The 15,099-nt window shown below is 36.1% G+C and overlaps 1 protein-coding gene across 2 annotated transcripts; it reads right to left on the bottom strand.

Moving 5' to 3' along the window:
- Positions 1-19: 19 nt before the first annotated feature.
- Positions 20-14,792, bottom strand: LOC135622770 (ran-binding protein M homolog). 2 transcript variants are annotated; one of them, XM_065124932.1, is made up of 11 exons: positions 14,645-14,792; positions 14,156-14,547; positions 12,632-12,778; positions 12,003-12,089; positions 10,965-11,010; positions 9,682-9,758; positions 8,242-8,404; positions 7,360-7,428; positions 3,223-3,282; positions 1,119-1,205; positions 20-590 (listed from the first exon to the last, which is right to left on the bottom strand). In XM_065124932.1, exons 2-11 carry the CDS (start codon positions 14,515-14,517, stop codon positions 306-308), a joined length of 1,383 nt encoding a protein of 460 aa, XP_064981004.1. In that variant the 5' UTR covers positions 14,518-14,547; positions 14,645-14,792; the 3' UTR covers positions 20-305. The 2 variants fall into 2 exon arrangements, with proteins under 2 accessions (XP_064981004.1, XP_064981005.1); XM_065124933.1 differs by having other exon boundaries at positions 14,156-14,561; positions 14,645-14,779.
- Between the last annotated feature and the right edge of the window lie 307 nt (positions 14,793-15,099).

Raw genomic sequence — 15,099 nt, 5'->3', positions numbered from 1 at the left:
AACAGACAAACTTGACACATTTACCACCAAATCGGGCACACAAGTTTCCATTAACGGGTCTAAACCACAGACTTTTTATCTAACAACATACAAGTTGATGATGTAGAACTTCTGTACAACAGAATCGGAAACAACTGTAGATAGATGTAAGACAGCCAGACAAGAATATCGTGCATGCTCCACCAGTAATTATCTCCCCAGAAGAAAAAAAAAAGAAAAGAAAACATAATAAATAATAATAAAAAAGACTAGCTGGGTGGGACACAGAATCATACCAGTGAGAGGGCAATTAATAATACGAAAGACTAGCTGCACTTTGCCCTTCCACCACTTTGTAGTTCTCTATGGAGACAAAATGCCTCCCCTTGGTCCTCGCTCGATGCCCTTCTTTCTAAGCTGCACAGCGTGAGTTGCCTCAGTAACTTCTCCAGGCACGAGTACAGACACCGATCTGCGTCCTTCAAATTGGGGTTTGTGGATAGAACAACTGCATTTACTGCATCAGCAACAAATTCCCGCTGTGGTCCGTCCAGTAGATAACCCACACTTGATTCCACGGGCACTTTATAGGCCAGCAGCCCAGAAACGTCCTATATCATAAAAGGACACAAGAGGGGATGTCAAATATTAAGAATTTGACACGATTGATGTAAACTTTTAAAAATACAATTGCCGAATTTTAGATGCAGCAGGATATGAAAGAGAAGCATCCTGCACAAATATTTTTTTTTCCCAACTTAATTAGGAACAAATGCTATAGGGGACTTGGTTCTTATTTCACTGTTGCGACATCAACAATGAAATACTTTAGTGACAATGATTAATCCAATAATTTCATTATTGGATTTTAGTGACAGTGAAATACTTTAGTGATGGACAGATGAAAAGGCAAACAGGACAATGTTCAATTTTAGTGACAACGATTAATCCAGTAAGTTCAATTTCAATAACTTGTAATGTTTGTATAAATGAAAACATGAAGAAACTTCAACTATGATATAAATTATGCCATGAAGAAACATGCATAGAGGTCAATTGATGGAATGAACTGAAGATAAACCTGGCCATGACGGAACAGACCATGGAATTTATTAATTGAAACTGACTACAAGTAATACCTGAAGGAGGTCAACATAAGACTTTACTGAGAAAAACTTTTGCAGCTCGCTTTGAGCATAAGATACTGCCTCTGCCAGCTGTCCAACCTACGACATCCAACAATATAGGCATGACAAAGCAACAGTGTCAATAAAGTACCAACACCATAGCAGGTACCATAACAAGCCAAATTTGTGGGTAAATTAACTTTAAAAGCTTATAGCAAAATATTCTCAAACAAAAATGTGATACCCAACTTACTGGCATTTAAGTGCAGATATTATACAATGTACGAGAACAATTTCATAACAGACAAAACAGAAAAGCTGACTACTGCCAGTGGATCTAGCCAATGAAGAGCATCAATGCAAATATTCTTTGTGACGAAGAACAGTGATACTAGTGTCTACAACCACCCGTCACAATTTTCACACAAATTTAAAGGATGGGAAAGCAAACAAGGGAAATCATTTTTAAGGTGGGGTTGTCAATTAACATGGTAACAGAAATTACCAAATTGATCAAATTGTATCTAGGGAAATTTCATAATGTGAACCCAGAATACCACAATAGTCCAAGGAACTAATTATCAGTCAATGAACAAAATCCTATCTAAATTACCAACAAGTTCTAATGGCATGAATTTCATTTTTCATCTCATGTAATGAATGTCCGATTCATACGGCATTTGCACCTGTAAGAACAGACTTCAACATATTTAGGTCAATAAGTCCCCAAGTTGATAAGCTTTTAGTGACCATGGCCTATGAAAATGGAAAGAGGAACTCCCACTGACCAACTAATAAAAGCAGCCTATATTAAGATGAAACATTTTGCATGATTGTCTTGATGAACGGAGGCCAGATGCCCCAAACTGGTCTGTTAAGAAAGTGATCTCAATTATTGTGGTAGTTCTATTGTGAAACTGGAATGATGATGTTATAAAGATTTCAGCAGTATGGCCAAAAATAGTTGAAATGCCTCAGCAACAGGCAGCGACCTCTTGAAGGCCTCATGCAAAAGGTCTAGGAACATAGGTGGACATTAGGTGTAAATTTATATAGATACATAAAAATTAAGTTCCAAGAAAGTATATAATATATCATAAGCAGTCACCGTCCATTAACCTTTCAATAGAGATCAATCTAAGGGTTCTTTGCATGCAACATTTCTTGGTTAAATTTTCACATAAAAGTCGCTTTAAAGTTGTTTTGATGGAAGACTCTCCTTATAATACAGCATAAACAAAAGTAGTAGAACAAAACAAGAAGTATAAACGCTTAAGATACCAAGAAGTATTAACATTTAAGATAGAATGGCATGTGTCGTGGCAAAAAAAAACATAATAAAGAAGTTTATCCGGTCAATGTATTCATTTTTATATTTTCAATGAACAAATGCATAAAAAAAAAACTATTTCATTGTATCTTGTTAGAAAAGAATAATTGCGCTCATTAGAAAACTGAAAATGGAAAACATTGAATTCATAAAATTAAATTTTAGTTAAATCCTATTACTATCTATAAAAATTATTTGTGATAAAGAACCACTTAAGAAAAAGAGCAGACCTTAGGGGCCTGGGTAGCTTCCTATGTCCCATCTAGGCATACATGTTAGTTTCCTAGGATTCATCTAAGTATTCAGATCATTGCTTAACCTGAAACTCGAAAAAGTCACACGCATAGGTGGTGAGTATATCATAATGGCCTAGGCAGCCTAACCAGAGCATGTGAAAACATTGGTACAGGAATCTATTGGTTAATTTTGTGTTCGTACCAAGCAAAGAAATTTCATCTTTAAGCCAAAAATCGTTGGATAAATTGTACAATTACATCCTCAATGAGATGTATCAGATATCAATTACGGGATAGCTTAAATATGTTGTTAGAATATATCAGTAGTTGAATGCTGAATAGAAAAAGAAAATTCTGCACATGCTCATAACTTGACAAACTATTCTTCAATAAAGAAACAGGAAGTAGACAAAACTATACTGTGAGATATCTCAAAGAATTCTGAATAGAAAAAGAAAATTCCACACATACTCATAACTTGACAAATTATTCTACAATAAATAAAACAGGAAGTAGACAAAACTATACTGCAAGATATCTCAAACCTTACCCTAATGTATTCAATAAACCTTTGAGAATGAAGTAGAAAACAGACCAACGATTTGTCATCCTGCAAAAAGCAAGTTGGTGGTCATTTTAGTTGCAAGGCTCAAACTAAAGTTTCAGGTTCTAAAGTTTATACTAAATGACAATAAAAGCCAAATCGATAAACTAAGTGAACAATCATGCATCCCAAATATTACAAAAAAAATGAACATAAAGTCTGCAAAGCTGAGAATATGGCTCAATTTTTTTTCCAAACAACCAGAATTCATCATATCCTTTACAAGGATTTCACTGTCGCATAATAAAATTGTCATAGGGCCTTTAAACCAGTGGGGTACCGATGCCATAGCATACCTATTGTTGTTTCAACTACTGGTTCAGGTCAAGTGTGCCAAACCAATAAAAAGATCAATAATTTAGTATCTATAAATCAAGAGAATAAGTTCATCAGGGCCACACTAAAAAAGAAATATGAGGATAACTTATAGTTAGATATATACAATAACATAATGAGCAGAAAATTACATCATAATTCAATTGAACTAAAACATGATAATCCAATAATTCAGATGTCTAATGATTAAGAAAAATCTACCCATTTAAAAGCAATACAATCCATCTTATTAACCTAAAACCAGATCAAGTGTGCAAGAAGCTAGTCTAGCAGCATGAATATTAAAGTTATAATTTTGTCAAAAACTTCTGACCCCAGTCCGATGTCATGGTATTGGCAGACCTCAATGGTATTACTGGCTAAGCCAAGCACAGCAGTGATTTAAAAAGCGCTAGGCGTCAAAAGACGCCAAGATCCAAAAACGCTCGAGATGCTAGGCGCTCGCCCGAGCGAAGTGAGGCGTTAAAATATAAAAATATATAACATAATTAATAAATATAATTTTTTAATTTTTTAAATAAAAATATGCTATTAAATTAATCTAATAAATACAAATACTATTTCTAGTATACAGTTAATAGTATAAAGTATACTATTAACAGTATATTATCGAAAGAGGAGAAGAGTGTAAGAGAAGAGTCGGAAGATCGAGGGTGTTGACTGAGAAGAGCGGGAGCAGCAGTTGCGAGCGACGACAATGGCAGCGACAGCAGCGAGTAGCAGCAGTGGCAGCGGGAGTGGCAAGCAGCGACAGCGGCACCGGCAACAGCAAGCAGCGGGAGCGGGAGCGGGAGCGAAAGCGGCGAGCGGAGACAATGGCAATGGTAGCAGCGAGCAGCGGCAGTAGCAACAGAAGCGGGAGTGGAAGCAGCGAGCGGAGACAGTGGCAACGGTAGCGACGGCAGCGAGAGCGGCGACGGCAGCGAGAGCGGCGACGGCAGCGAGAGCGGTGACAGCAGCAGCGACAACGAGAAATGGCGGCAATAGCATGAACGGCAAGCAGGGTTAGGGTTAGGGAAGTCACGCCGATATCGGTGCTTTAGTTGGTTCGATTGAACCAACTAAAGCACCGAAGACCGAACTAGACCTCAAACGCTGGTTCAATCGCAAGGTTTAACCCAGCCATGGTTTATAATATCTTTAATGCATAAGTTGAATTGACTTTAAAAATTAGCCAAAAATTAACTCAGCCGAACAAAATTTGCTAATAAATTTTGTTATCAAGCATCATAAGAGTGTCGTTTGGTCAACAAGATCAATTATTTCTAATAAGTCTGTATGTATGCTTCCTCGCCTACTTTTTTATCCAGAGGATCTACCACAAGTTCAATTTCTTTGCAACTGCTGGTAGCCTGGTAATATAAACAATGGTTTATGGGGGTATCACATAAAGTTAAAACAGCAGTGCACAATGTTGTTCCACACATATGTTAATCATGCTGCAGAAAGGTACTTATCATTGTTCCCATTAAAAAACATATTGTACTGATCACCAAGTTCCTCTCAATAATGCAGTTTTTCTTCTTATGGTACCTGAGTATTTTGTAACTTGATGATGTGTCAATAACAAGAATTAAAAAACCAATTGGATCAGTCAGTACCAACTAATATTTACTGATCTGATAAGAAAAAAGGATACAGACCAGATGATTTCACCTAGTCCAGTCCAGATTCTACCACACAATAACCCTACCGAACCAGACTTGCCACTATCTTTTGATAATTAAAACTGGGGGCACTGGCAGTAAGCCTACCGCCTGATATCCCTATCATTTTTTTTATATATTTTTAATGGCTGTCATTCCTTTTCCTCGAGTCTTTCCTCCCACATAACCTAAAACCTTTCCTTTTCTCTTTCTCTCCCTTCCTCCTTCGTTTCTTCCTTCTCCTCCTTGTTGCCTCACCCCAGTAATCCACCACCTCATTGCCCCCATCCCACTGTGTCACTGCTGCCGTGCAATTAGATCGATGCTTCCTTCCTTTTCTCCAGTACACCTCCTCCTCCCTCCTCTAATTCTCTACGTCTTCCTCTACCTCCTCATCCATCTCCTCCTCCACTCCACCTCATCCTGCTCTACACCTTCTTCTCCTACCCTCCCGTTCTTTTCCTCTCTCTTTGCTTGGTATCGACCTATATGCCAGTCTACGATGCATCAGCATACCAGTATGTACTGGACCCGTGTTGGTCTGACCAAGATCAATACATGTTTAGTATTGAGATTTAAAACTTTGCTCAACAACAAACTTCATGAACAAATTTATCTTTAATAAGGACAACCTTCCCTTAAACTTGAAATTCACTTTGTTCATCATTGAGAATGATCTTCACCATGGAACTGCAAACACAGGCTGAATTCCAATTTCCATGAATGCAGAAAATGAAATTTGGCCAGAGAAAACCTGGGTCATTGATATCATATGTTGTTTAAATAGTCTTTGCTTATTTGTTGAAATTTGGCCAGAGAAAACAGGCTGAATTCCAACTTGAAAAAATACTTGATATATAGTAACCAGTATAGCTTACATAGGCACATCAGTAGAAATTAACAAATTTACATCTGGTAAGCAATTGTTCCCAACTATTTCCAGGAGCCTATGTTATAAACACATATTTTATATTTATTTGCATTGATGAAAGTTACACCATACAACCTAATGTCCATCACACATTTCTTCCATTTTCTGAATTTTGTTCTTTTGAACTCCCTGCCACTCCTCTCTTTCTTCATGTTTCTCAATGTATGAGTGTCACATTCTCAAAGGTGCATTTAAGATCCTTTTTAGACATGCCTAAACAAACATGGTTAATATTACCACCCAAACATTCTGCTAACGAATAAGATGTGGTTCAATTTTTCTAAAAACACCAGATCAAGAAACGAATCTATATTGTAACAATATCAGTATGGACCATTATTTACCAGTTCGACCAAGGACCAGTAATAGATCATATATACCAATTGGTATCTTTTTTATTAGTGTTTTAGTGATACCAAGCGGTACAAGTAGGCACATTACCTAGTTTATAGGTACCATATTGATATGATCGGTTACAGAAAACATTATCGCACCAAAATCTAAATCCTTGCACCAGACAACATCCTGGTAGTCTCCTCTTAAAAACCCTAAACCTGTTCAAACTAGCACATATGGGCTGATATTTACTGATCCAACTAAAGCACTGGAATGGACCAAACAACTCTAGACCTATTGGAGTTTGCTTGTTAGAAGCTGTTTGATGCTCAATATTCTATTTTCCTTGTCACTCTGCCCTATCAAGTGCATGAATTATCTGCAATACAAACTTCAAGTAGAAATTGCCTTCTGCCTTTTCATATGGTATGAAGGGTCTAAAATTGTACCATGTTCTACAAAGACAATGATAATATAACTAGTAGCATATCAATTGTCCATGTCAATGTTGCCCCACCTAGCTGAACGTCAAAGCTCCTCCCCGAATCTTTTATAAACAGAAGGGAATCCAGACATTCTAGATTGGAGTAAGAATTTTGTTAAACATTCCCAAGAAACTTAATCTAGTGACTTCAATTAGATATATAAGTTCATAGTTTGTATTAGATAACCCATAGTTCTCTTATGTAATCATTTAAAAGACATTTTTCTTTTGCCCTTTGCAGTGCCATCCACAGTACAACATTTAACAGAAAGAATGAAAAGCAGGAAAAAAAAACAAAACTAAGAAGCAGATCCTAAATACATATGGTGTTAAAGATGTTCAAAACATACCTGCAAAACCTGAGGATACCATTCCCGAAGCTTTTGAAATGCAGAATCAATATTACCATTCTTGATAAGCTTCATTATTGAAAAGTAATTGGTTAACAAATGATAGATATTTCACTGCTCAAAGAAAGTAGGACATAATCATTTGATTCAACTCGTCTTTTTGGGAAGTATTGTAATGCAATAAACTTACAAAAAGATAGACTTAGTTCACATGTCCTGGTTATGAATGCCAAAAGTAATCAGTACATCTGAGGAAATAGTTCAGAATAGAAATTTCTTTAAAAGATCAAATTTCCAGATTGGAAATATTTTTTGATGACATGTAATAGATAAAGATCAAATTTCATTATATCACTTAGCCTCAAAATAGAATTTTAGACAAGGCTATGCATAGAAATATACCATACTAAGCATTATGCCCCCCTAAACAAGCACATAATGACCACTTTCCCTTGATCAACAAAGTCTCCTTGTAATGTCATGTTATAGTAAGCCAACCTATGTAGTTTATAAAGCTTGTGATGTATTGAACCCGAAAATGATAAAGATGTTGAATGAAACAGTGAATAAACTTGAAGAGGTTCCCTAAAGGTAGCATCGTGATTTGGCTATATATAGACCTAGGAGTTTCCATTCTGATGTTGTTTTGACATACAAGTCTTGTCCTTTCTCCTAAATAGATTTGAACATGTTTGCAATATGATATGTAATAGTAACCAGTGTGTGATTTTGCATAAATCTCACTGCAATCAAGCATGAATCATAAAATGGACAATATGCCAGAATACATGCTTCATGATAGTACAAATGATTTTTAGTACAGCAACCAGTAAGAATATAAATTTATAATCTAAAATATCCTCCTAGAATGTAGCTTCCTACCTGACGCAAAATATTTCTGTGATCAAGTGCATACATGTCTCCTTGATCATCAAAGCCATTTTCCTGTGCCATAGACTCTGAAGGATAAGTATTTTCACTTGCAAGATCAAATGACTTCAATGTGTCTTGATAGCCATAGTGCAGCAAATAAGAACGAACAATCCTGCGGAAACAAAATCTTCAATTTCTATCCAATATATTCAGAAAGAAACCAAACAAAAGCAGTATACTTGCAACATATGAAAGATGGTCATAAAGATCTTCAATTTGTTGGAAAATAAATATAATTCAAAAATTAATAATTAATTATTTTTTTTTTTTAAAAAGGCTGAATACTGAAGCTCGGAATCCTGATCAATCAATCCTGCTAACTATTATTCTAAGAATTGGGAATTAAGGATGGAAATAGTTGACAGGAGTCCAGAACCATAGGTTGAAAATCTATTACATATATAAAGGTCCCTGCGTCTGAGTGAATTTTGAACATCAATTCTTGACAATCTCATTGGAATTCTAAACTCATGGTCAAAATGTTAACTGGGGCAGAATATTGATGTTTGCAATGCATTTAAGGAGTGTGATTAAAGAATCTAAATTGCATGTTCATTGAAGTATGTTTACCTCCATGTAAGAACATGTTTCTGATAGGAGGGTGCCTGTGTAAATTTTGGTGGTGATCGCAATGAGGCCAGATGGATTTGTGTGATGGCCATACTTATTAGGCTGAACATCTAAGAAAAAACCATGATGTGATGGCTTAGACAGTTTTTAAGGCCGAACACCTAGACAACCATGATAACTAAGTACCAAGTGTTAACACTATCTTCAAGAAGTCACTTATCATTAGTCATACAAAATCTTTACGGGTTGGCAGGCAGAGCCTTCAAGTGGAATCAAACTTTCTAAAACTATCATGCTAGATTAGGATGCATATGACCACAAAGCTATCTTTAAGTCTTTGAGCATTTTGTAGGCTAGATTTCCTCTGTATAGTGTCATATGAAAGAACCATTCCGTTGGTTAAGCCACATAAAAATTCTACAAGTATCTTAACAAATTCAGCAAGTTTCAAAGACAGATTGCACCCCTTCACCAAATCATCCATCAAATTACTTTGTCATACTGCTTCAGCAAAAGAAATGTGAAAAATCAACAAAGTAACAGACAAAGAAAAAAAATAACATTATACAGAAAATATAATCAGCACACGAAACAGAAACAAAAGCATTATTTAATCAACTCTCTAGAAGTAAGAATTAGAATTGCAGACAAGATAACCAAGTTAGGAATGTATTATGGTATTTTTATACAGTGGGATGTCTAACACATAAATCCATCAGTAAAAGATTTATATAATTGGAAATCACCATGTCACTGTCTTTTTCACACACAAGCAAGTAATGATAAGAGAGAGATGGTTTATATATTATGCAAACATACCAGTGACTAATATTTGGTTGTAAGGATAGCTTTTCAATCATTGCCTGCTGTTTCAATCTCTCTTCCAAAATAAAACCCTGGTCAACAAAAACAGGATTGTCTCTGAGAAAGTTGAAAGCACTAAGAAAATGCAAGAATGAAGACCATCATTGCCAATCATATGACTGGGTTTAAAGACATAACCTGTTTCAACTAAGAAAATCTTACAAAACACAAGATGCTAAAAAGAAAAGTTGTTGTTTCTATCAGGTCCAGAGATCATACAGATGTTATCTTTCGGTACCTCAAGAAACCTATATAAGATGCAAAAGAACTAAAACGTAGTGATATCTCGTGATTTTATATTTAGTGTATCTTATCATAATTACAGCTCTTTTTGCCTCTTCTTTAGTTGTAATATAACTTTCAAAATTTTCTCATTTTTATGATTTTGTAAATCTTTAAAGCACAGTATAGAAATAGGGATCCCTATGGTGATGTATGGTCAAGCTAAAACGACTAGCTTGGTGTATGGTCAAGTGTTGTAGTTAGAAGATGAATCAAACGAGGAATGGCATCATGGCGACAGGCCCCCATAATTTTATTTGTGACTAATGTCGTCTTTCTTAACTATTAAAGTATCTATAGAGTAATTTGTTAGTGTGTTTTCCTTATTAGCTTTATAGATGTCTTTTCATTATCCCTTTATTCTTTATCATTTAAGCATCCACCATCCTATATAGATATATATAATACAAGACCAACCAAATATAGGACTTTCAGTACACCAGGATGAGACCAAACTTTTATGAAAAGTAGTTGCCCACAATGTTTATAGAGCCACATTTTTTATCAAATTAATAATTATTAGAACATGCATACAATGCAGAACTAGGTCACATTGTAGTTGAACTACTTGATAGGCAGCCAAAATCCAGTGGGTCAAATTTTTAATAAAGGTTGCCTAAAGTTCTATTGGCTATGTTAGGCTTAAGTACAAATTTGGTTGGCTTACTTGAGTAGCAAAAGCAAAAACCCAGTATTTCCACTATAATATGAGATCAAAAGAACTAGGCAAAGAATAGTTGATGAGCATTAACTTGTTAACATGAATCAGAACATCCATATGAAATACTCGTCCATTGCATACAAGAACAGATACAGGTTGGCACGCATGTGTACATAACTATTGTTCGCTTAGACATGTGTCCATATAACTATCATACACAGAAAGTTGGACAGTTATCTTTGTGATTAAGCAACAGACTAAGAAGGAGATCAACACTGCAGAAGAATATTCTTACTTCGATGTCGAAAAGGAATGGTTTCTTCCCAAAGTTTACAGTAACTCTACAACATAAGGGTGAACATGTCAGTAAATAAAATAAAATAAATCTGTTTAAATAGCTACAATATGCATCCTACACTACGATGCCTATAAGTTTCACAAAATGACCTGAAAATCGTCAAAATAATACCAGATGCATAGATGGCCTAAGTACAAAAAGAAAAACATAGTTCAAAACATTAAATTGTAAGTTCTTTTAAATTAAGGACTAATTAAAATAATTATCACATCTACCATTTTTGAAGAACCTTCACTTTGATTTTTGTTTCAAAAGATGATATTTTATACTAGCAGGATCTTGATTGCAATAAGTTTCCTTCCATGTAGAAAGTCTTCAACAAGATACCTTAATAATCGAGTTCACCTTAAAGACTTAAACATAAGTGTTTTTCCCTCTTCTTATTGGATAATCTTGGTGAGTGATGTAAAAATGCAGAACATGTTGATATATGACAACTTACTATATTCAGAAAAAAAATTGCATAAAATTTATTGTATTTAAAAACCCCTAAGTTAACAAATTTGTTTCAAAGACAAAATAAACCAAAAATAGCTGCTAGATCAATCTGCAATATCTAGTCCCCCTTTTTTTTTCACTTCCCACCTACAAGTCTAAAACCTTAGCAGATTCATTTATAATCTTCACAATTAGTAAAAAGTGAGAAAAACAAACATTAGGACCCATGAAACTTTTACTCATTTCTAATTCTTCCTCAAAAACCTCAAGCAAGAATGATAAATCTGTGCCCTATTTGGACTTGGACCTCTCATCACTGATGAGATCTAGCATGTTACCATTGCAACAAATCTTCAAGAAAGCTCTATGGGAAAAACAATTACAGCATAATGGTGCAGTTGGATTCTAATTAGCCTACACATTGCATGAATGTACCAGGAGTAAATTAGGTGCACCACTAGGAAGACTTAGATTACATAGACAACTTAAAAGCAAAGAAACATTATCAATTTCATATTACAAATTACTACAGCATACTCTTCATTCTGGCTGTGAACAGCTATGCTAGGATAAAGAGGGCCTTTGATATCCTTCGGAACAGTTCCGACAAGTTTTGCATTCTTTCTGCACATAAAGATTAAAGATTCAAGTTATTACATACAATACATAGTCAGACAATTAGTTATCGAAAAGATAGATGGGATATCATCTAAGTCAACCCTAGACAAGTATAGAGATGCAAATCAAGATAATAGATACCAGTTCACGAAAAATCAAGATAATAATAAGCAAGGTTCACCGTACCATAATGTATCGCTCGGTACAGATGGTATGTACCTAGGGGATCGATATGTGCGGTACATATCAGTCTATCAGTAGATCTCACCATACCATGTGTCGGTATGTCGGTACATGTCATACCGACAAGGGGTCAGTACACTGATACGGATCGATAAGGTGAACCATGATAATAAATCAACTATCTCTATAAATATTCACAAAATCCGAGAACTGCTTACTAGATTAAGGATCCCTGAACTCCGCAACACAAGCATGTAAATTAGGACAACATATATGAACTCAAAGAGCTCCAAAATTTTGGAAATATCAACCATCCTAGTAGCTAATGGTACAATTTCTTTATGCTAAACAATCCATTGACTTACGTGAAAAAGAACTCCTGTGATGCATAATTGATACCAGCACCAACAGTATCATTAGTTGTAAATGTTGGTCCAAAAGATTCTCCTTTTCCTTGTCCACGATAAAGATATCCATCATCTCCATGGTATCCACAACTATTAGCTTCCCAGCTACACAGAAAGTAGTAGTTCATGAAAAATTGAAATAGCAACAGAACAGAAAATTATTTTTTTCTTGCAAAACTAAAACATGATTTTCATTAAAACTAAATGTATGCAAGTAAAAAATACCTTTGTTGCAGAAGGAATTAAGAACCAGAAATCAACACGCAAAAATGTCATTACTTGTTTTTGGGTAATAAAGTATTCAACCGAAAAAAGCAAACTGCAAAACGAGGGAAAGATGCTCCAGCCAAAATTGACAAATGCTTTCTACACTTGCTTTGTCAAACACTTGGTCAATACCCACATCTTCGATATGGTCAAATACCTTCTTACCACCTTCCCAGCAATTTGTGGCTAAAATTATTCTGCATTTGACCTATTTTTTTGTTTTAACTGGCAAATTTTGGCATTTTACAGACCAGGGTCTGGGAAAACCTATTCCATAATTATTAAAGTAAAGAGGAATGAACACCCACTAAAGGTTAAGCCAAAAAATGCAAGTCCAAAGACAATATAATTGCACTATCTGCAAATAAGCAATCATGTGCCTCTACAAATGGTTATGGCAAAGGAGACCATCCACTTCCTATAACATCTAGGTACCTCTCTAAATTCGTTCATACTCAAAGGTTGGCCCAATTACAGTACCTATATTCTTAACTTTATTATGATTTCCACCTTAACGGCACCATTTTTCAATTGTGAAGTAATAATTAACAATCATCATGCCCCTTCAAAATATTACAAAGATTCCATGTATGTGAACTAAGCAAAATAAAAATCATTACCAAAATCTACTAATTGCAGTTGACCTATGATAACCACATATGTTTAATGTAAACAAAAAATAATTGAATCCAATTATTCATCCAGGAAATTCTATGATAAACAATATTTAAACCTATTTTTTTCATTCAAAGCGAGGGTTGTAGCTGGACACTTTCCATCTTCCTCAAGATGGGAACTATCTCCTCACCAAACAAGGCATATACATCATATATCTATGATTTTGAACATCATTAACACCCACACATATCTTTTTTTGTCATTGACCTTAATGTTGTACTACTCCGACACATGAGATAGGTATCCTCTGAGAACTATGGCTGACATTTTATCCTTACCTTCCTTTCCACCACCGTGGACGGGACTTGAAATGACAGGACCCCCGGAAAAGGATTGAATTTCACATAGTATGTCATCATTGTTATATTGAGAACACAAGATAATTCGGCCCTAAGCTGCAGGAACTGAGAAACTTATACAGAAAACCAGGGAACAGGAAGGATACTTCAAACTTCGAAGTGCAGAACTAGATGTGAAACTATTCAAGATCAGATCAAAAGCAAACAATTTAAGTTAAACATGTGCAAATACGGATACCCAGGTTGCCGCCGCATCTTGAAATGCTGCATAGTGAACCCAATAGCGACCTGCCCCTTCTGCCCGGCATTCTTCACCGTCATCTCGAAATAGTAAGCCAGCCTCCTGGTGGGCGCCGGATAGTCCGCCTGCACAACACCGACATCGTGCCCATGCTGCGGGGAACCCACATACTGGACGGACATCTTGTCCGTCGACACGATCTGGAACAAGCCGGAGCTGTTGATCGTGTTCAAATGCGACGGCACCGGCTCTGAATCCATCTCCTCGACGATCTTCTTCCATTCGGCGCCCGACCTCCAGCGCGAGGCCAGTCGGAAGAGATCGATGGATTCTCCCGCCGGCTCTTGATTGATCATCATCAAGCCCTCGTCCAAGAATCCAAGACTCAACTGTTCGACCCAACCTTCTCAATAAATGTAGTGCTACAAACGACAGAGATGCGCGCAAATCGAAAACCCCAGGAGAAATCAGCAATCGAATGCTTACCTGAAGGCCCAAATCGATGGTCGGGCTCCTCTCTGTCGGAATGATAATCGAAACCCTAATCTCGAGAGAAAAAGGGGGAAAGGGGCGGCGGATGGGATGAAAGCTGAGGCCTTCTCCGCTGCTAACCGCGGTAGCGACTTTAGTGAGACGTAAATGACCTTTTTGTCTACAAGTGAAGAGGTTAACATTTGAGCTTAAAATACGGGAAATTTGAGATTCGTGGGGGTTAAAAATGTCATATTGGCGCCTCTCGCACTGCCGTAACGTAGTGAACTAGATCGCATACAATGCCAACTCTAAGAGCCATGAGATCCTCCTCTCATCACCATAATGGACGGCTCAGGTACGATGATAATTCTATAAGCTATGGATATTCTCTTGACGTCACCTTTTGTATATTATAAAATTTTAAATTAAATTATATATACAACAAATTATCAGAAAACATGAGCTTT

The sequence above is a fragment of the Musa acuminata genome, chromosome BXJ2-9, assembly GCF_036884655.1.
Source record: "Musa acuminata AAA Group cultivar baxijiao chromosome BXJ2-9, Cavendish_Baxijiao_AAA, whole genome shotgun sequence".
In the NCBI taxonomy this organism is placed as follows: Eukaryota; Viridiplantae; Streptophyta; class Magnoliopsida; order Zingiberales; family Musaceae; genus Musa; species Musa acuminata.
The sequence above is the reverse complement of the archived record's forward strand: the minus strand, read 5'-3'. Positions and strand labels throughout refer to the sequence as shown.